This window comes from Mobula birostris, chromosome 22 (assembly GCF_030028105.1).
Source record: "Mobula birostris isolate sMobBir1 chromosome 22, sMobBir1.hap1, whole genome shotgun sequence".
Classification (NCBI taxonomy): Eukaryota; Metazoa; Chordata; class Chondrichthyes; order Myliobatiformes; family Myliobatidae; genus Mobula; species Mobula birostris.
Genome location: NC_092391.1, coordinates 60,698,889 through 60,721,896, shown reverse-complemented (window position 1 = coordinate 60,721,896; position 23,008 = coordinate 60,698,889). Strand labels below are relative to the sequence as shown.

General features: G+C 42.9%; 1 protein-coding gene across 6 annotated transcripts in view; it reads right to left on the bottom strand.

The window, feature by feature from the left end:
- The window catches only part of gnb1l (guanine nucleotide binding protein (G protein), beta polypeptide 1-like), a 79,310-nt gene that overhangs the window by 24,800 nt on the left and 31,502 nt on the right, over positions 1–23,008 (bottom strand). For 3 of the 6 annotated variants that reach the window (XM_072240871.1, XM_072240870.1, XM_072240875.1), the window contains 2 exons: positions 11,494–11,619; positions 1,932–2,094 (listed from right to left, as the gene is read on the bottom strand). In XM_072240871.1, the coding sequence (XP_072096972.1) occupies positions 1,932–2,094; positions 11,494–11,619 (289 nt within the window). Of the gene's footprint in view, positions 1–1,931; positions 2,114–7,407; positions 7,540–11,493; positions 11,620–23,008 lie in introns of those variants that run through there. The other 3 variants (XM_072240874.1, XM_072240873.1, XM_072240872.1) reach the window with 2 other exon arrangements.

Genomic DNA, 23,008 nt, shown 5'->3' with positions numbered 1-23,008 from the left:
GCAGCAGTACAGTGCAATACATAAAAATACGATAGTACTGTACAAATGTCTTAGGCATCTTAGCTATATATATGCTTAAGACTTGGGGTCCAAGTCCATAGGACACTCAAGGCTGCTGCGCAGTTTGACTCTGTGGTTAAGAAGACATACGGTGCATTGGCCTTCATCAGTCATGGGATTGAGTTTAAGAGCCGAGAGGCAATGTTGCAGCTACATAGGACCCTGGTCAGACCCCATTTGAAGTACTGTGCTCAGTTCTGGTTGCCTCACTACAGGAAGGATGTGGAAGCCATAGAAAGGGTGCAGAGGAGATTTACAAGAATGTTGCCTGGATTGGGGACCATGCCTTATGAGAATAGGTTGACTGAACTTGGCCTTTTCTCCTGGGAGTGACGGAGGATGAGAGGTGACCTGATAGAGGTATATAAGGTGATGAGAGGCATTGATCGTGTGGATAGACAGAGGCTTTTTCTCAAGGCTGAAATGGCTAGCACGAGAAGGCACAACTTTAAGGTGCTTGGAAGTAGGTGCAGAGGAGACGTCAAGGGTAAGTTTTTTAACCATATAACCATATAACAATTACAGCACAGAAACAGGCCATCTCGGCCCTTCTAGTCCGTGCCAAACTATGTAGAGAGTGATGAGTGCGTGGAATGGGCTGGCGGCGATGGTGGTGGAGGCGGATACAATAGGGTCTTTTAAGAAACTCCTGGATAGGTACATGGACCTTAGAAAAATAGAGGGTTATGGGTAACCCTAGGTAATTTCTAAGGTAAGGACATGTTCAGCACAGATTTGTGGGCCGAAGGACCTGTATTGTGCTGTAGGTTTTCTATGTTTCTAAAAACAAAGCCATTGACTACATACAGAGAATGGAATCGAGACAACATGAGAAAATTAATATTAGAACAAAATTTTCAGGGGAATTTGCATAAATAGAACCTAAGTATGGATTGACTACAGGAGAGGATGTTTCCTATGGTGGTGGAATCTAGGACCAGAGGTCACAGCCACAAAATATCGGGCTGTCCCTTTAGAACAGAGATGAGGAGGAATTTTTTTGTTCGAGAGGACTAGAATATAAAAGCAAGGGTGTAATGTTGAGGCTTTATAAGGCACTGGCGAGGTCTCACTTAGAGTTTTGTTAGCAAATTTGGGGCCCTTATCTAAGAAATTATGTGCTGACATTGGAGAGCGTTCAAAGGAGGTTCACAAAAATGATTTCAGGATTGAAAAGCTTGTCATTTGAGGAGTATTTAATGGTGCTGGGCCCCTACTCACTGAAATTTAAAAGAATAAGGGGAATCTCATTGAAACCTTTCAAATACTGAAAGGCCTCGATAGAGCAGATGTGGAGTAGATGCCTCCTATAGTGGGGGAGTCCAGGACCGGGGACAGAGACTCAGAATAGAGGGACGTTCATTTAGAACAGAGGTGAGGAGGAATTTCTTTAGCCAAAAGGTGGTGAATCTGTGGAATTCTTTGCTGTGAGTGACTATGGAGGCTAAGTCATTGGGTATATTTAGGGCAGAGTTTGATAGATTCTTGATTGGTCAGGGCATGGAGAGATACAGGGAGAAGGCAGGAGACTGGGGCTAAGAGAGAAATGAATCAAACATGATGAAATGGCAGAGAAAACTAGATGGACCAAATGGCCTAATTCTGCTGCTATACCTTATGGTCTTATGGTGAGTTCGTTGCCACAGGCGGCTGTGGAAGCCAGGTCATTGGGCTTATTCAAGGTGGACGTTGATAGGTTCTTGATTAGTCAGAGTGTGAAAGGTTACAGGAAGAATGGGGTTGAGAGGAAAAATGGATCAATCATGATGAAATGGCGGAGCAGACTGATGAGCCGAATGGCCTAACTCTACTCCGATGTCTTATGGATACTGCACCTCTGTATAATAGGACCCTCAGATCTATCGAGTTACCTCTGACAAATCCTTGCCAGGCAAAGCTAAGAGGTAGCTGCCAACACCTCTATCCAATAGTGAACACTGGCAGTATCCATAGCTATCCAGAGGAATGGAATCCACGACCATTTTACGCCCTTCGGCTAGATCCCACATGCAGACAGTCGAATCACGACCTTGGCTGGAAGAAAATATGGAACCTATCAACACAAAGCAGGATGCTGAACACATTTCTTCAATAAATGAACAATAATCTGCCGTTCAAACAAAGTTTTAGTTGCACTGATTTTAAAATTAGCATTCAACCCATGACTTATTATTTCAAAGTTCAAAGTACGTTTATTATCAAAGTAAGTATACATTAAAAACCTTCAGATTCGACTCCTTACAGGCAGCCACAAAACAAAGAGACCCCAAAAAAAATTTCTTAAAGATCATCAACCACCCAAAAAAAAAACAAATCATGCAAACAATAAACACAAGTAAATAGCATTCTGAACTGAAGTCTACTAAAACGGTCCTGTCCATAGACCCCTAGTTCAACACAGAGCAGAACCAGCCCATCCCTCGCCTTGGGCCCCAATCTGGTCCGGCTACTAAATCACCCAAACATCGGGTTCAGTCACTCTGATATGCTCTGGGGCCTGGACCCCACCGCCTCGATTTAGCCTGTACCTGACCGTTCCAATTCAGCCTGGCAATTAAATCGTCCAAACATCAGATTCAGTTCTCATAGAGGGATCAGAAGTGGAGAAAGTCAGCAGTTTCAAGTTTCTGGGTATCACTATCTCGGAGAAACTAACCTGGACCCAACATATCGATGCAGCTAGAAAGAAGACAAAACAATAGCTATATTTCATTAGGAGTTTGAGGAGATTTGGTATGTTACCAAAAATACTGGCAAATTTCTACAGATGTACCGTGGAGAACGTTCTAACTGGCTGCATAACTATCTGGTATGGGGGGAGGGCTTGTATGAGGGAGTACAGGGTCAAAGGGACTGCTTCTTTCCCTCTACCATTTAATTTCTAAATGGACGTTGAACCCGTGAACACTACATCACTACTTTTTTATTTCTTATTCTTTGCACTACTTATTTAACTATTTAATATGCATATAAATGTAGTGTATATGGATTTCAGCAAGGCATTTGACAAGGTACCCCATTGTAAGGCTTATTGAGAAAGTAAGCAGGCATGGGATCCAAGGGGACATTGCTTTGTGGATCCAGAACTGGCTTGCCCACAGAAGGCAAAGAGTGGTTGTAGACGGGTCATATTCTGCATGGAGGTCAGTGACCAGTGGTGTGCCTCAGGGATCTGTTCTGGGACCCCTTCTCTTCATGATTTTTATAAATGACCTGGATGAGGAAGTGGAGGGATGGGTTAGTAAACTTGCTGATGACACAAAGGTTGAGGGTGTTGTGGATAGTGTGGAGGGCTGTCAGAGGTTACAGCAGGACATTGATAGGATGCAAAACTATGCTGAGAAGTGGCAGATGGAGTTCAACCCAGGTAAGTGTGAGGTGGTTCATTTTGGTAGGTCAAATATGATGGTAGAATATAGTATTAATGGTAAGACTCTTGGCAGTGTGGAGGATCAGAGAGATCTTGGTGTCCAAGTCCATAGGGCACTCAAAGCAGCTACGCAGGTTGACTCTGGTTAAGGTGGCATACGGTGTATTGGCCTTCATCAATTGTGGGATTGAGTTTAGGAGCTGAGAGGTAATGTTGCAGCTATATAGGATCCTGGTCAGACCCCACTTGGAGTACGGTGCTCAGTTCTGGTTGCCTCACTACAGGAAGGATGTGGAAACCGCAGAAAGGGTGCAGAGGAGAATCACAAGGATATTGCATTAATTGGAGAGCATGCCTTATGAGAATAGATTGAGTGAACTCAGCCTTTTTTCCTTGGAGTGATGGAGGATGAGAGGTGACCTGATAGAGGTGTACAAGATGATGAGAGGCATTGATCGTGTGAATAGTCAGAGGCTTTTTCCCAGGGCTGAAATGGCTAGCACAAGAGGGCACAGTTTTAAGGTGCTTGGAAGTAGGTACAGAGGAGATGTCAGGGGTAAGTTTTTTTATGCAGACAATGGTGAGTGCGTGGAATGGGCTGCCAGTGATGGTGGTTGAGGTGGATACGATAGGGTCTTTTAAGAGACTCCTGGACAGGTACATGGAGCTCAGAAAAATAGAGGGCTACGGGAAACCCTAGGTAATTTCTAAGGTAAGAACATGTTTGGCACAGCTTTGTGGGCCTAAGGGCCCGTATTGTGCTGTAGGTTTTCTGTGTTTCTATGTTTCTATTATATACTTACTGTAAGTTCTCTATTATTATGTATTGCATTGTACTGCTGTTGCAAAGTTAACCAATTTCACAACATATGCCAGAGATATTAAACCTGATTCTAATTTGGTACATTCTGGCACCTGGTCCCCACCACCTCGATTAGGCAATTTCTTTTTTCTTTTTAACAAATCCGGATCATTGTTCAAGTCACACTACTGATTTTCTCCCAAAGCAGATCCCATCTGTATACAAATTCATGGCCTCTGGAACCAATTTATGTGTGACCTTCTATCTTAGTCAATTGTGTTATATACATCAGCGACTACTCAGTCAATGCAATCAAGTCTAGAGGGTCAAGGATCAATTTTATTCACCATATACATTTACATGTATAGGAATTTGCTGTGGCATGTTGTCAGGGTGCAACATGCAACAAAAAAGCAACATTCAGCAGCTATAAAGACTGTGTGGGATTCCTCTGGGTTCTCTGGTTCCTGCCCCCAGTCCCAAGACATATCAGTTGGTAGTGAAACCCCAGCTTCCTTGGGCTGCATGAGTCTAGGGAATACACACTCAGGTCCCGCCAAATCCGTAAGATTGGGACGACTCTCCCACCCAAACTCCAGCTTGAGTGAATTCTGTGTAATTTGCTACCCTGTTACAACTCACTGCCAAGAAATAACAGACAGCACAGTGCATATGATTATAGGAATTATATTTATGATGATGATGACGACGACGTCGACTCAGAACTGAGAGGCCAGCGTCGGGCATTTTCATGCCTTACAAGGTGCAGTTCGAAAGGCTGTGTGGGGCGTCACTCCTCGCACAGACATTTCGCAGTATTATTTTACGAGGCTGAGTTGTGAGCTCAACATCAACCTGGCGCGGATGGAGAGCACGCACGGGTGCGGTCTGTCGCTGGATCGAACTCAGGAACTTCCGTTCTCGAGCCAGGCACTGATCTCACTGCACCGCCAGCCAACCATGAAAGTTAACTTAACTAAAGGGTTAGTAAAGAAAGTAGAAAAAAACAAAAAAAAGCCCATTATAATTAAACAGTCAAATGTGCATAGGTTGGAGCTCAACTCTTCCAAAAGTCATATTCATCTGATCCTCAGTAGACTCCTGCCCCTTGCTCCATCGAATCACAGTCCCCACCAGGTCGAATCCTATGACCGGTTCTCTTCAGTATCTTCTGTCTTCATCTCCAGCCGAACAAAAGACCCCATTCATATGAGTGTCAGGCACACAAAAAAAACCCTCCCCTGATTGGACGGCTCGCGTTCCAAAGCACCCGTTATCTCTAACCATAACCCAAACACTGCTTCTACAGAAAGACTATTACGTTAGCACTGAAACCTTTACCAGGGCGTTACAGTAGGCTCATTGGTCATTGTATTTTGCCCTGGAATTAGGTTAGGATTAAATTAAGAGATTGCTGAGCAACCCCAATGTCTGCAGAAGAACTGTTGCATATTCTCCAAGATGACTGAAACATCTACAAACTGATTTTCTTTTAAAACTGCACGACATTGTACCTAAGGGAACTAATGCAGCTTTAAAGACAAAGGGGGGGGGGGGTCACACCAAATAAAGCACAAATTTCGAAGTACATTTATTATCAAACTATTATACTTAGAGCTAAAAGTAAGATACAAGCTGAAATAGGTAAAGAACAATGCGGTTTTGTGAAAGACAACGGTACAAGAAATGCAATATTGATGTAAGGATACTATCAGAATGAGCTATTCAAATGCAAAAAGATTTGTTTGTTTGTTTTATCGACGACACAAGAGCATTTGATAAAGTGAAGCACAATAAGGTACTTGAAATATTACAGAAAACTCTAGATCTAGATTCGAAAGACCTCCGCCTAATCAGAAATCTGTACTGGGAACAAACTGCCGCTGTAAGAAAAGATGGAGAAGTGAGACAGTTTACGAAAATCAAGAGAGGCATTAGACAAGGGTGTGTTTTCTCCCCTGATTTATTTAATGTGTATAGTGAAACAATATTACAAAAAATAAGAGACATCTTGGGAATCAATGTTGGCGGTGAAAACATCAATAATTTCAGATATGCAGATGACACTGTGTTAATTGCAAGTACGGCGGAAGAACTACAAAACTTAATTGATATAATTGTTGAAAAAAGTGCAAAAATGGGTCTATCAATTGCAAAAAGACAGAATGTATGGTGTATCCAAAGAGAAGGAGAATCCTATCTGCAGGCTGAGAATAAACGGGGAAGACATAAAACAAGTACAGAACTTTTGCTACTTAGGAAGCTGGGTGACATCAGATGGCAGGTGCGACATGAACATCAAAGGAAGAATAGGGATGGCAAAAGACACCTTTATGAGAATGAAGAGTATACTGACCAACACTAAACTAGGCATGACAACCCACCTCAGAGTACTGAAATGTTACGTTTATCCAGTTATGTTATATGGCTCAGAATGTTGGACAATATCTAGTAACATGAGGAAAAGAATTGTAGTAGCAGAGATGTGGTTTTTGAGAAAGATGCAAAGAATATCATGGACGAAACGAATATCTAATGAGGATGTCATGAACAGAGCAAACACAAAAAGAGAAATAATGTATGAGATCATGAAAAGGCAACATAACTTCATTGGAAATGTGATTAGGAAAGAGGAGTTAGAATGCATGGTAATTATGGGAAAGATTGAAGGGAAGAAAGCAAGAGGAAGACAAAGACAAAAGATGATGGAGACAGCAGCCAGAGAACTGGAAATGAATACCAATGAATTGATCCACTTGACCCGAAACAGGAGTGTGTGGGCCATGGCAGTCAAAGCTCAAACTGGGCATGGCACCTGATGATGATGATACATTATACAACCTTGAGATTCGTCTCCTTACAGGTGCCACAAAACAAAGAACCCAACAGAAAACGTTTTTAAAAAAAGACCACGAAACACCTAATGTGCAGAAAAAAGAAAAAATCATGCAAACAATAAAAGCAAGCAAACAACTGAGTCCACAGCAACAAAGCCCGTCATCTCTGAAGCGATCCGGGAGCCCATTACATACAAGGCCACAGCCTCAGCTCAGTGCAGAGATGAGTAAACCTTATGGAGCAGTGAGCTGAACTGCGCATCCCTTGCCTCTGGCCCTGAAACCCTGGCCTTTTCCATCATGTCCAGTGCTTATATCTTCCAAACCCCGGATCATACCTCTCTCTTGGATCCTGGCCCTGCTGCTCACAGTAGTCATACTTTATTGATCCCGAGGGAAATTGGGTTTGATGTGCTCTTGGGCTTGATTTCATTTAGTTCTTTACTGTTTACTGCTCCTTAAAGTAAATTTGTCAATTCATTATTTTTGAAAATATCTTCATATTGCAGATGTGCCTAAGACTTTGACATGCTACTGCAACTACAATGTAAACAGCATTACTAAATGTGGCTCGAAGTTTGTGCAGTGCACTCACTGAGACAGAGGGGATGGGGTGGGCTAACTAGAATGATTAATCAGATTAACTGCCTTAGGGGGTCGGGGGAAGAAATCTTTTAAATAGTGTGAAGGTTTTGACTAACAACCCTATAGTACTTTCCAGAAGGGAGCTTTTGGAAAAGGAATTGCTAAAAGAAAGGCTAACATAATACACATTGTGCACTGTGTACAATACACATCTATCTTATCAAATGCACACAGGTGCAAATACACTTCCCTGATGCAAAGATACATCCTAGGACACGCTGGGACACATCATCAGTGATTAGGTCATCGGGTGTTCCTAGGACACGCTGGGACACATCATCAGTGATCATCTTCTTCATCGGGTGTTCCTAGGACACGCTGGGACACATCATCAGTGATCATCATCTTCATCGGGTGTTCCTAGGACATGCTGGGACACATCATCAGTGATCATCATCTTCATCGGGTGTTCCTAGGACACGCTGGGACACATCATCAGTGATCATCATCTTCATCGGGTGTTCCTAGGACATGCTGCGACACATCATCAGTGATCATCATCTTCATCGGGTGTTCCTAGGACACGCTGGGACACATCATCAGTGATCATCATCTTCATCGGGTGTTCCTAGGACACGCTGGGACACATCATCAGTGATCATCATCTTCATCGGGTGTTCCTAGGACACGCTGGGACACATCATCAGTGATCATCATCTTCATCGGGTGTTCCTAGGACACGCTGGGACACATCATCAGTGATCATCATCTTCATCGGGTGTTCCTAGGACACGCTGGGACACATCATCAGTGATCATCATCTTCATCGGGTGTTCCTAGGACACGCTGGGACACATCATCAGTGATCATCATCTTCATCGGGTGTTCCTAGGACACGCTGCGACACATCATCAGTGATCATCATCTTCATCGGGTGTTCCTAGGACACGCTGCGACACATCATCAGTGATCATCATCTTCATCGGGTGTTCCTAGGACACGCTGGGACACATCATCAGTGATCATCATCTTCATCGGGTGTTCCTAGGACACGCTGGGACACATCATCAGTGATCATCATCTTCATCGGGTGTTCCTAGGACACGCTGGGACACATCATCAGTGATCATCATCTTCATCGGGTGTTCCTAGGACACGCTGGGACACATCATCAGTGATCAGGTCATCGGGTGTTCCTGGGACATGCTGGGACACATCATCAGTGATCATCATCTTCATCGGGTGTTCCTAGGACACGCTGGGACACATCATCAGTGATCATCATCTTCATCGGGTGTTCCTAGGACATGCAGGGACACATCATCAGTGATCAGGTCATCGGGTGCTCCTAGGACACACTGGGACACATCATCAGTGATCATCATCTTCATCGGGTGTTCCTAGGACACGGTGGGACACATGATCAGTGATCATCATCTTCATCGGGTGTTTCGGGTTTTTCAGCATCAGACACTCTTGCCCAGGTGACCCAGCCAGGTTTGTATCCCAGTAGCATTGCTCCAAGGATCATACCTCTTGATCCATAGCCATCTAAAGGCTCGCTCAGCAGTCCTGATGGCTCTTTTCTTTGCAGCCCCCCCATCACCCCACCCCTCCCTGCAATGCCAAGGAGAGAGAAGGTTCTGTACAGCGAGTAGCCAGCAAAACCTCTACACCCACCTCTATATGTTCACATGGTGCTCGCCAACTTTGTCTCTGGCACTGCTCTACCAGCTCCTGGTATGTGGCTTTTTTATGCTCAGACACCTCCTCAATCTGCTCTTCCCAAAGCACTGTCAGTTCTACTTTGACCATCTACTTTGAGGTTTCTGACAGAATGACCACGTCAGGCCTCAGTGATAATGATGCAATGAAGTCAGGGAAATTTAATTATAAATATGAGAAAGTCTGCAGGTGCTGGAAATCCAAAGCTACACACACAAAATGCTGGAGGAACTCAGCAGGTCAGGCAGCATCTACAGAAAAGAATAAACAGTTAACATTTTGGGTCGAGACCCTTCTTCAGGACTGAGAAGGAAGGGGAAAGGTGCCAGAATAAAAAGGTGGGGGGAGGGGAAGGAGGATAGCTGGAAGGTGGGTGAGAAAGGTCAAGGAAGAAATCTGACAGGAGAGGAGTATGGACAAGAGGAGAAAGGGAAGGAGAGGGGACCCAGGGGAAGTAAAATGTAGGTGAGAAGAGGTAAAAGGTCAGAGTGGGGAATTGAGGAAGAGGGAAGGGGGCAAATTTGTTCACCACAAGGAGAAATTGAAATTCATGTCATGAGGTTGGAGCAACTTTAATTGCTTGCCAAGACTTATTTTCAGTTGCTAGTGAGATGCAGTAGCGAGCTAGCCTGCTGGTGATCTGGGCTGAGGCTGTGTTTGGGCTCCAGCTTAGACAAAGGCTATGGGCTTTCTGGGTCAATGGCCGAGGAAATTCACGAGTTAAAAGTGGGCCAAATTCAATTGGTTTACGCCCAGAGAACTGGCGTGGATCTACAGTGCTTGACAGAATCATTTGGAATGAACTAGGACCTAGCAGTTCTATGTGAAACAATCTGCAGAAAATATACCGAGGAAGATACAAATTTGAAACTGAGTGGAAACAGATTGTATCTTCAACTACCTTTATATGTCCTCACTAAATCACTTAAACCAGGGGATCCCAAACTGGGGTCCATGGATCCCTCAGTTAATGGTTGGGGGCCATAGCATTAAAAAAGGTTGGTGGCACCTGGCTTAAACAGAGCAAATATCAGTGGGATAAAAATTTAGTTTCACACAAATAATGTTCTCCAATTCATTGTTACTTATTGAATTATTTAAGAAGTTCCCTTTTAAGTTTGCTTGTGCGATAGAAGGGGGAGAAAGGACTTTGAGGTTCACTGGTTCCATTTAGTATCAAAGAATATACAACCTGAAACTCTTACTTTTCAAAGACATCCATAAAACAGAAAACCCTAAAGAATAAATGATAGAAACATCAAAACCCTGAAAGTCCCCCAACCCCCCACACACTTTAGCAGCAAAGCAACATCAACCATCCCCCCTTCCCTCCCCCCACTCGTTCCAGCAGGAAGTATCAGCACCCACCACCCACCAAGCAAGCAATAGCAAAGCCCCCAAAGAGACTATGGTCTGCAATCCAACAAAAACTACAGTCCATAACCCGGCAATCCAATGTTCTGATGTTTTGTATCATTCATTCTATAGGGTTTCTTGTTTCGTGGATGTCTGTAAAGAGTAAGAATTTCAGGTTGTGAACTGTATACATTCTCTGATATTAAATTAAACCATTTGAAGTATTTGTTAACTCAGTAAGATGAGAAATGAGAACCTCAACTTCAGGTGTCAGGGAGATTTCTAGTTCAATCCTTACTGTTTCTATCCTCTCCCATCAGATTCCACCTTCTCCTGCCCTTTATATCTTCACCAATCAACTACCCAGCTCTTTAATTCACCCCCCCCCAGTGTCACCTATTACCAACCACCTCGTACTTCCTCCTTCCCTGTCCCCACCTTCTTACTCCGATTTCTCCTCTTCTTTTCCAGTCTCGATGAAGGGTTTTGGCTCGAAACGTCAATTGCTTATTCTTTTCCATAGATGCTGCCTGACTTGCTGAGTTCCTCCACCATTTTGTGTGTTTAATTGATCTTATTTGGGGTAACAATACAGGACATGCATCCTTGGTACCCCTGACTGGTGCGTTATTCTAAACTAACCTGTCAATTTCCTCTGCATTAAAACATTGTGGTTCTCAGGAATTTCAACAATTGTGCAGACATCTACATTCCTGTATATCCCGCTTCCAAGTAGTGAAATTCTAATGCATACTAACCTGATGAGAGAGTATCTCCATTGCAATGTTTGTATCCATAATACTGAATTTTTATCATGGCTTTCCAGTACTGTATCTGCCCTGTGTGTCTTTAAGTTCCATATGTGTATTAATCCATTAGCTGACCTGTTAATAGAAATAAAAGTAGTTAGTTATTTTTACTTATTGAGACACAGCGCAGAATAGGCCCTTTGAGCCATGCTGCCCAACTATCCCCTGATTTAATCCTAGCCTAATCACAAAACAAATTACAATAACCAAGTAACCTAGCAACTGTACCATCTTTGGACTGTGGGAGGAAACTGGAGCACCCAGAGGAAACTGACACAGCCATAGAGAGAATGTACATACTCCTCAGAGAGAGGGACAGGAATTGAACCTGTAATGTAAAACCTACTGTGCCATCCCTAATGATTAAAACACTACAGGACTGTACACCAGTTTTAGACGGAATTTACTCAATTTGAATATTTAATCCAAAGTTCATGCGGTTAGCTATTCCCAAAGGCAGAAGCTGATCATCTTCATCATTATGTGCTGAGTTGTATGATGTGGGTGATCATGGTAACCATGATTGCTCTTGGCAAATTTTTCTACAGAAGTGGTTTGCCATTGTCTTCTTCTGGGCAGTGTCTTTACAAGACGGGTGACCCCAGACATTATCAATACTCTTCAAAGGTTGTCTGCCTGGTGTCAGTAGTCACATGACCAGGACTTGTGAAATGCACCAACTGCTCACAAGACCATCCACCATCTGCTCCCACAGCTTCACTCGACCTTGATCGGCAGGGGGTAGGGGTTCCTTGTCTGACAGTGACCTTCAGGCTAGCAGACAGCCTTACTCCTCCTTTGGTAGAGACCTATCTCCTCCTCGTCACCCAAAAAAGTTGATAGTTGACCCAAAATGTCTGATAATGTGTGCAGATGGACACAGAGTCATGCCAGATGTTTAGCAATGAACTTACGTGCAAACTCATTGAAGAACTACACAGGCAGACTGCCAACATAAGGAGGGAAGGGTTAGATTGATCTTATCTCCTGCCCATTACGCTGCTGGCGTTTAGGGCAACAATGAAGATCCTCCATCTCTGGTGGTGTTCAGGGCTTCCTTCATCATGTCAGTCTCTTCATCTCGGTTTTCACTACTGTCAGTCATGTAAATCCCGGGTGCAGACATCCTTGAAGCGAAGCTGTGGGCAACCTACTAAACATGCAGCTTCTGCCAGCTGTCCATACAGCAGGTCTGTCAGTATCCGATCAGATTCCTTTCTGGTGTGGAACTGGACATATAGCTAGTCCTCTGTTCTGAATGACAGTAACATCAGCATTCGCAGAGGGGAAAGAGCCTCTTTACTTCAAACCACTGCAGTCAGTTACTGACGATACATCAACAGCACTGTTGGTTGAGGAGCTCTGAGCCTTGGCCCAGGGAAAGAACAGTATTCTTCCAAACCAGGATGATGCAGGATTTCAGAATCAGAATTAGGCTTACTATCACTCAACTTCACTTGCCCCAGTATTGAAATGTTCCCACAACCAATGGACTCACTTGCAAGAGCACTTCATCTCATGTTCTCAATATTTATTGCTCATTTATTTATATTTGCACAATTTATTGTCTACTACACTCTGGTTGATCTTTCATTGATCCTGTTATAGTTACTATTCTACAGACCTGTTGCAAATACCCACAAGAAAATTAATGTGAATATAGTGACATATATGTACTTTGATAGTAAAATTTACTTTGAAATTTGACATGCTGTGAAATTTGTTGCTTTTGCAGCAGCAGTACAGTGCAATATATTAAAAAAAATAAATTACAATAAGAAACATATTTTAAAAGTTAAATTAAATAATTAGTGCAAAAATAAGTAAAAATAGTGAGGTAGTGTTCATGGATTCATTGTTTGTTCAGAAACCTGATGGTGGATGGAAAAGGCTGTTCCTGAATTGTTGAGTGTGTGTCTTCATGCTCCTGATACTTCTTTGATAATTGTAGTAAGAAGAAGGCATGTCCCAGGTGACAGAGGTCCAAAATGATGGATGCTGGCTTTTTGAGGCAGCACCTTTCAAAGTCGTCCTCAGTGCTGTGGAGGTTAGTGCCCATGATGGAGCTAGGTGAACTTGCAACCCTCCGCAGCTTTTTCCGATCCTGTGCAGTAGCCCCTCCGTATTAGACGGTGATGCAACCAGTTAGAATGATCACTACAGTGTATTTGCTTAGAGGACTTGGAGCAGAACTTGATTTTTGCTGAGAGAAATACAGCAGTATCGATTTTTATTTCTTTACCATGCTCTCTTCTCACTGCTCAGGGAGGAGGAACAGGAGCCTGAAGGCACACACTCAATACTTCAGGAACAGCTTCTTCTCTTTCGCCATTAGATTTCTGAATGGTCAATGAACCCAGAAACACTAGCTCACTATTTTTTTCCCTCACTATTTTGCATTACTTATTTATTTTTTTATATACTGTATATTCTTATTATAAATTATAGTTAAGTATTGCAATGTACCGCTGCTGCAAAACAAAACCTTTCCTGACATATACCCGCGATATTAAACCTGGTTCTGATTCCCTGCCACCCTGGTCCTTCCTGGTACAGTAACAAGGTAAAGCACAGATTATTTATTTACTCAGATGCAGCACAGAACAGGCCTTTCCAGCCCTTCCAGCCACACTGCCCAGCAACCCTCTGATTTAACCCTAGCCTATCCATGGGACAATTTACAATGACCAATTAACCTTCCTACAAGAACATCTTTGGACTGTGGGAGGAAACCCACGTGGGCACGAGGAAAGCGTACAAACTCCTTACAGGGAGCAGTGGGGATTGAACCTGGGTTGCCTGTACTGTAAAGCGTTGTGCTAACCACTACATCACCGTGCCGACCCATTTAAGAGTCACTTGGCTGAAAAAGAGCCAGATATTTCTTAAATACACAAAACATACTATAGTAAATAACTAAAACTGATGAGATTACATAATAAATAACAAACCCAAATTAAATTACAAATTCATATTCTCTACTATTTCAGTCTCAAACATCCCTATGGAAATATTAAGAAACATTGAATAAAGGGAGTTAGTTCAGTCCTTTTGAAAACTGAAAGATACAGTATTTGGCAAGATATTCAGAGCACCAGTATTGAAGTCAAGAAGAAACTTGACCTTGTTCATCCATTTCCTTCTAAAAGATTGTAATTATTTCAAAAATCAATACCAAATTACCTGTTCTCCAGTTTCAAAATATGCCTTTGTAAATGATGGTGTGACGCAACAACCTACGACCTGGTACTGGTAACACCCAGCAGGAGTTCCATCGTTCAACTCAATGACAAATAGTGGTAACTATAATCTAGCTTGTTTCATGCCAATTATTCATAATTATTGCTTTGGATCAAAAAGATCAGAGGGAATAATTGCACAATGGTGGTGGTGTGTGTACGAGCTGAACTGACGCAGCAGGGTTCGGGTCCGAGAGCAAGGAAAAAGCAGTTTGCCATCGCCGCAGCAGACTTGGAGATGATTCAAAGTGGCAGATCTGAGTCGAGGCAGTGAGGCCAGGCCTGAGGGCTGATGTTTGATTGACTTAAGTGCCGAGCCAGATTGAAAATATCAGGGTGTCAAGGGCCAGAGGCGAGAGACGGGCCAGTAATCAGCTTGCTTCTTGGACAGGTTTATTCATCTCTGCAGTGAACGAAGGCTGTGGCCTGCAACTAACAGGCTCCTGGACTGGCTGCAGTGATGACTGGCTTTGTGGCTGTGAATTCACTTTTGTGAACTTTAGTTCTGAATGTTATTTGCTGACTTTTGTTTGCACGATTTGTTCCTTTTTTCTGTACAGTAGGTGTTTGATAGTTTTCTTTCTTATTCATTAATTTATTTATTTCAGTACAGCGCAAAATAGGCCCCTTCTGGCCCTTCGAACCACGTTGCCCTGAAACCCCTAATTTAACCCTAGCCTAATCACGGGACAACTTACAATGACCAATCAACCTACCAACTTTGCACTGTGGGAGGAAACTGGAGCACCTGGAGGAAACCCACGCAGTCATGAGGAGAATGTACAAACTCCTTACAGACAGCAGTGCGATCTGAATCTGGTTTGCTAGTACTGTAAAGCGTTGTGCTAACTGCTACGCTACGGTGCTGGGGTTCTTTTTTTTGTGGCTGCTTATAAGGAAATGAATCTTGAGGTTGTACTGTATATAGTATACATACTTTGATAATAAATGTACCTTGAACTTAAGACTTTTTGGATTCCTAGGACCCTTACACAAAAGCTCATTTACAAATAACAATCAGTTCAACCCTCAAAACTGTTGGAAGGTGATGCTCGCTGAGGTGGGGCAGCAAAATTTAATTGGAGAACAAGTTTTTGACTGCATTCACAAGTAGAAGGATGGATAGATATGGTATTTAGATTAAGCAAAGCAAAGGAATTGATTGTGGACCTCAGGAAGGGGAAGTTGCAAGAACATGCACTGATCATTGTTGAAGGGTCAACGGTGGAAACGGTAAACAGCTTTAAGTTCCTGGCGATCAACACTGACCTAGGACTTGTCCTAGGTCCAGCACAGGTGCAATCACAAAGAAGGAATGCCAGCAGCTCCACTTTGCCAGGAATTTGCAGACGTCACCAAAGAATCTCGTGAATTTCTATAGCTGTTCTGTGGGTGGCATTTTGACTGGCTGTATCATAGCCTGTTATGGAGGCATCAACACACAGAATTTCAAGAGGCTGCAGGGGGTTGTCGGTTCAGCCAGCTCGACAACACACACAGAATGCTGGAGCAACTCAGCAGGCCAGGTTACATCTATAGAAAAGAATAAACAGTTGACGTTTCAGGCCAAGACTCTTCATCAGGACTGGAAAGGAAGGGGGAAGAAGCCAGAGTAAGAAACTGGGGGGAGGAACACAGCTGTCACACAGTAAAGAATATTGAAATTTTCCCACTGCATTAATGTTGGTTGAAGTTCTCACTCTACATATTCCTCATTGTGAAACCATTACTAGGGCCACTGACTGCTTGCCTTTACTTAAACCTTTCTAGTCACCTGTCATCACCATCTTTTCAAGTGGAACAAGAGATGCAGCATTAATTCTAGCCTAAGCCCGCCAAGAATTAAATATTTAATAAAGCCAATGGGGTACCAAATAGACAGTGTACTCTCTCTATCCATAGCATCATCATCATTACTTGCCTTGTAGTATGATGTGGGCATTCACGATCTTCCATATGTTTTTAATTTAAGAAGCTTCTAATAAGCTCTTCAAAACTTTAGCCTGTCCGTCCTTTGATGTAAATCATGAATGCCATGTGCTGTTGGCCATGACATTTTCTTCCATCAATATTTCCTGTCACCGTGAGCAGCTTGAACTTCGGTTTCCGCAGAACATGTCCCAGAAATGCCAGCTTCCATTTCCTGACTGATATCAGCTCTCTTCTTATTCCAGCTTTTCACAACACTTCGCCGTTTCTGCCCTTCCACAATATTTTCATCATTCTTCTCAAAAAACATATTTCTGCAGCTTCAAGTCTTCTCTCATTTACTTTTGTCCAACATTTGCTTCCATATGGTAGTGTGGAGTGAATACAGCACTGCAACACTCTGAGTTTCATACCCATAGAAATTAAGTTATTCTTTAGTATCTTGCTCAAATGTGCATTTAGCAATACCAATCCTTCTAATTTCAATTCATAAATAGAGTCATAGAGAAGTACAGCACAGTCCGGCCCATCTAGTCCATGCCGAAACCACTTAAACTGCCTTGTCCCATCGACCTGCACCGGGACTATGGATTTAGTTCTTGGCGGGCTCAGGCTAGAATTAATGCTGCATTCTTTACGATCCTCCATACCCCCACTATCCATGTACCTATCCAAACTTTGCTTAAATGTTGAAATTGAGCGCACATGCACTACTTGCACTGGGAGTTCATTCCACACTCACAGCCCTCTGAGTGAAGAAGTTTGCTCTCATGTTCCCCTGAAACTTCCCACATTTCACCCTTTACCCATGACCTCTGGTTGTAGTCCCACCCAATCTCAGTGGAAAAACTCTGCTTGCATCCACCCTTCTATGCTCCTCATAATTTTATATACCTCTATCAAATCTCCTTTCAGTTTTCTACATTCTAGAAAATAAAGCCCTAACCTATTCAATCTTTCCTTATAACTCCGGTCCTCCGTACCCAGCATTGTCCTTGTAAATTTTCTCTGTACTCCTTCAACCTTGTTTACATCTTTCCTGTAGGTAGGTGACCAAAACTGCACTCAATACTCCAAATAAGGCCTCACCAAAATCTTATACAAGTTCAAGGTAACATCCCATCTCTTGTAGTCTATACATTGATTTCTGAAGACCAATGTGCCAAAAGCTTTCTTTACGACCCTATCTACCTGTGCCACCACTTTCAATGAATTATAGACCTGCATTCCCAGATCTTATTGTTCTACCACATTCCTCAGTGCTTTAACATTCACTGTGTAAGACCTACCCTGGTCGTTCGTAACAAAGTGCTAAACTGCATTAAATTCCATCTGCTATTTTTCAGCTGACTTTTCCAGCTGATGTAAACCCCTCTTCAAGCCATGATAACCTTCCTCCCTGTCCACTACACCCAAATCTTGATGCCAGCCCCAATTAAAAACTCTGCACCCACTTCCAAACAGTCCCTTGTTGTTCCGACCACATCCAAAATTTGGTTCTTGCTTCTCTTGGCTATCTTACAGTATCGCTGATGAAACATGCTGGTGCCACATAAATACTACTTATCATTTGTGCTATTTTATTTTTGCCATCAGCAGAAGTTAAACTACCAGACAGGAGAGTGCAATACTGTGATCAGAGATTAACACCAGACTGTAATGTCCACCTTATGAGGGAATTACCATTGAATAATCAATATGATATTTGTTTTCTAAAGCAGCTCCTTACAGGCCTGAAACAATGGTTCAATGGTTCCATTTACTATCAGAGAATATATACAGTATACAACCTGAAATTCACACTCTCCTCAGACATCCACGAAACAGAAAAAAACTCAAAGAATGAATGACAGAAATGTTAGAACCCCAAATCTCCCCTCCCCCTCTCACACACAAGCAGCTATATAAACTATATACTGAAAAAAAATTCTAGGTCACAAAAAGGACCCTAGATTTAAAACCTAGAAGTACTTGGGTTGAGCCATTCTCCAACCTTGGCAACCTACTTACACTTGCAAACATTTCATCGCCAAGTAAGGAGACATCATCAGTGAACTGTTAAGTAACAGCGCACTGATGATGTCACCTCACATGGTGACAAAGTGTTTGCAAGTAAATTGCCAAGATTGGAGAACAGCTTAACCCAACTATCATCCACCCGAGCTACACATCTTCTGAGTTATTTCCACCTAGAAATGACATCATTTTATTGCTCATCATTTGTATGAATGCTGTGTGAAGGTTATTAGAAAAAAATTCTGTAATTCTATATGGGAGTCAGCAGTTTAAATGGTACACATGGACTAGATGGGCTGAAGGGCCTGTTTCTGTGCTGTACTTCTGTATGCCTCCAATAAAACACAAAACCGTAACACACACAAAATGCTGGAGAAACTCAGCAGAACATTGAACAGTACAGCACAGTAAAGGCCCTTTGGTGCACAATATTCTGCTCACCTTTTAACCTATTCCAAGATGAATCTGATTCCACCCTCCCACATAGCGCTTTCATCCTTATTTTTGAGAAGGTGCTGGTGTTTTTTGATGTGTGTGATCTGTTAGTTTATGTGTGTGTGTGTGAGTGTGTGTGTGTGGGTGTGTGTGTGAGTGGGTGTGTGTGTGAGTGTGTGTGTGTGTGTGTGTGTGTGTGTGTGTGTGTGTGTGTGAGTGAGTGTGTGTGTGTGAGTGTGTGTGTGTGTGAGAGAGAGAGTGTGTGTGTGTGTGTGTGTGAGAGTGTGTGTGTGTGTGTGTGTGAGAGTGTGTGAGTGTGTGTGCGATCTGTTAGTTTGTGTGTGAGTGTGTGTGGGTGTGTGTGAGTGTGAGTGTGAGTGTGAGTGTGAGTGTGTGTGTGTGTGTGTGTGGGTGGGTGGGGGGGGTTGGAGGTTTAGATGCTATTGTCGGTGTTCTTTTCAGTGAGTGAGTGGGTCGGGGAGTTGATGTTATCGTTGCTGTTTTCTTCTGCAGGGAGGGGGTGAAAGGTTTGAATGCAATTGTTGCTGTTTTAACTGCGAGGGAGGAGTGGGGGGTGTTTTAGGGTTAGCGAGATTTATTTCTTTTTCTTACCAGGAGAGGGAGTTGATGTCTTTTCTTTCACAACTCCCATGGTCTTTCTGTATTTCATGCCTATCTGGAGAAGACGAATATCAGAGTTGTATTGTACATGTATACTTTGACAATAAAAAAAGCCTTTGAACCATTGTTCCATATGCCTATCTAAGAGTTTCTTAAATCTCTCTAACGTATCTGCCTCTAACATCACCCCAGATGGTGTGTTCCACACACTTACTACAAGAATATCTCAGAAATGACAGCTTGAAATTGGCATCACAATCATTCACAAACCAACTGCGACTTTAAGGAAGCTTGTCTCAAGAACCAAGGTACCAGTAAAGACAACTGACAAAAGCAAAGTGGTGCGCAGGACCACCTGTGAAGACAGCAACAAGAAACACATCAACCAGCCACAATGTAAACTATCAATAAATTTACGGGAACACAAACTGGCAGTAAGGACACATGATCCATTGTCGCTGATTTCAATACATGAAGACCAAGAAGGGCAACACTTTAACTGAGACACCGTGAATGTTCTGGCACAGGCAAACACGAAGAAGGCATGAGAATTTTTAGAAGTGTGGTCCTCTTCTGATAACTCCATAAACAAACAAGAGAAATAGACGCCATTTACGAACCCCTAAGAGCCAAAGAAACATGAGCTGATAGAATTCAAAGGTCACTGAAGGGGTAACCAGTCAGGACTGAGGCGAGCAAATGGAGGCCTATATAAATGCGAGCACTCCCAGAGAGAAACACCAACTACTGCGCACTGAGCATGTCACCTTGACTGGTGATGAAACGTCTGTAAGCTGACTGCCAAGCTCAGTGAACACTGAATATCAAAGAGCACTCTCTGTGTAAAAATTATATTATATCCTTATGGTATCACAGCAGTGAAAACATGGTGAAAATAAGGAACTTTATGGATCATCTACACAGGAGGTTCTGCAGATGATAGAAATCCAGAGTAAGATGCACACAAAATGCTGGAGGAACTCAACTGGTCAGGCAGCATCAATGGAGAGAAGTAAACAGTTGTTGTTTCAGGCCGAAATCCTTCATCAGGTTTCAGTCCTGTTCTGGTGATGAATAAGCATACAGGACAGAGACTGAAAATTTGGCTCAGTGGTGCCACAACAACAACCTCTCACACAGTGTCAGCAAGACCAAGGAGCTGATTATAGACTTTAGGAGAAATAAACAGAGGCCCATGAGCCAGTCCTCATCGGAGGTGGACAGGGTTGGCAGGGGGATGGAAACCTGAATGACAGAGCGGAGGAAGGGGAAAACAGAAATAAATCTAAGATAGTGAGCAGTAAAGATGTCAGGAAAGACAGCCAGGTGATGGGGCAAATTTGTAGCCATTGGGATGAGTTGCAGTGCAATAAAGTTGCAGTGAAATCAAAGCGAAAAGTACCTAATACTGGTCTTAAGGTGTTATACTTAAATGCACGCAGCACAAGGAATAAGGTGGATGATCTTGTCATACAGCTACAGATTGGCAGGGATGATATTGTGGCCATCACTGAGACCTGGTTAAAGGATGCATGTCTCTGGGAGCTGAACGTCCAAGGATACACGGTGTATCGGAAGGATAGGAAGGTAGGCAGAAGGGGAGGCGTGGCTTTATTGGTAAGAAATGATATCAAATCATTAGAAAGAGGTGACATAGGATCGGAAGGTGCAGAATCTTTATGGGTTGAGCTAAGGAATAGCAGGGGTAAAAGGACCCTGATGGCAGTTATTTATAGGCCTCCAAACAGCTGCAGTGATGTGGACTACAAATTACAACAGGAAATAGAAAAGGCTTGTCAGAAGGGCAGTGTTATGATAATTGTGGGGGATTTTAACATGCGAGTGGATTGGGAAAATCAGGTCGGCACTGGATCCCACGAGAGAGAATTTGTAGAATGTCTGCGAGATGGCTTTTTAGAACAGCTTGTTGTTGAGCCCACTAGGGGATCGGCTGTACTGGATTGGGTATTGTGTAATAAACTGGAGGTGATTAGAGAGATTGAGGTGAAGGAACCCTTAGGAGGCAGTGATCATAACATGATTGAGTTCACTGTGAAATTTGAAAAAGAGAAGCCAAAATCTGATGTGTCGGTATTTCAGTGGAGTAAAGGAAATTACAGTGGCATGAGAGAGGAACTGGCCAAAGTTGACTGGAAAGGGACACTGACGGGAAAGACGGCAGAGCAGCAGTGGCTGGAGTTTATGCGAGAAGCGAGGAAGGTGCAAGACAGGTATATTCCAAAAAAGAAGAAATTTTCGAATGGAAAAAGGATGCAACCGTGGTTGACAAGAGAAGTCAAAGCCAAAGTTAAAGCAAAGGAGAGGGCGTACAAGGAAGCAAAAATTAGTGGGAAGATGGAGGATTGGGAAGTTTTTAAAAGCTTACAAAAGGAAACTAAGAAGGTCATTAAGAAGGAAAAGATTAACTATAAAAGGAAGCTAGCAAATAATATCAAAGGGGATACTAAAAGCTTTTTCAAGTTTATAATGAGTAAAAGACAGGTGAGAGTAGATATAGGACCAATAGAAAATGATGCTGGAGATATTGTAATGGGAGATAAGGAGATGGCGGAGGAACTGAACTAGTATTTTGCATCAGTCTTCACTGAGGAAGACATCAGCAATATACCAGACACTCAAGGGTGGCAGGGAAGAGAAATGTGTGCAGTCACAATTACGACAGAGAAAGTACTCAGGAAGCTGAATAATCTAAAGGTAGATAAATCTCCTGGACCAGATGGAATGCACCCTCGTGTTCTGAAGGAAGTAGCTGTGGAGATTGCGGAGGCATTAGTGATGATCTTTCCAAAGTCGATAGATTCTGGCATGGTTCCGGAGGACTGGAAGATTGCAAATGTCACTCCGCTATTTAAGAAGGGGGCAAGGAAGCAAAAAGGAAATTATAGACCTGTTAGCTTGACATCAGTGGTTGGGAAGTTGTTGGAATCGATTGTCAAGGATGAGGTTACAGAGTACCTGGAGGCATATGACAAGATAGGCAGAACTCAGCATAGATTCCTTAAAGGAAAATCCTGTCTGACAAACCTATTACAATTTTTTGAGGAAATTACAAGTAGGCTAGACAAGGGAGATGCAGTGCATGTTGTATAAAAGGATTTTCAGAAGGCCTTTGACAAGGTGCCACACATAAGGCTACTTAAGATAAGAGCCCATGGAATTATGGGAAAGTTACATATGTGGATAGAGCATTAGCTGATTGGCAG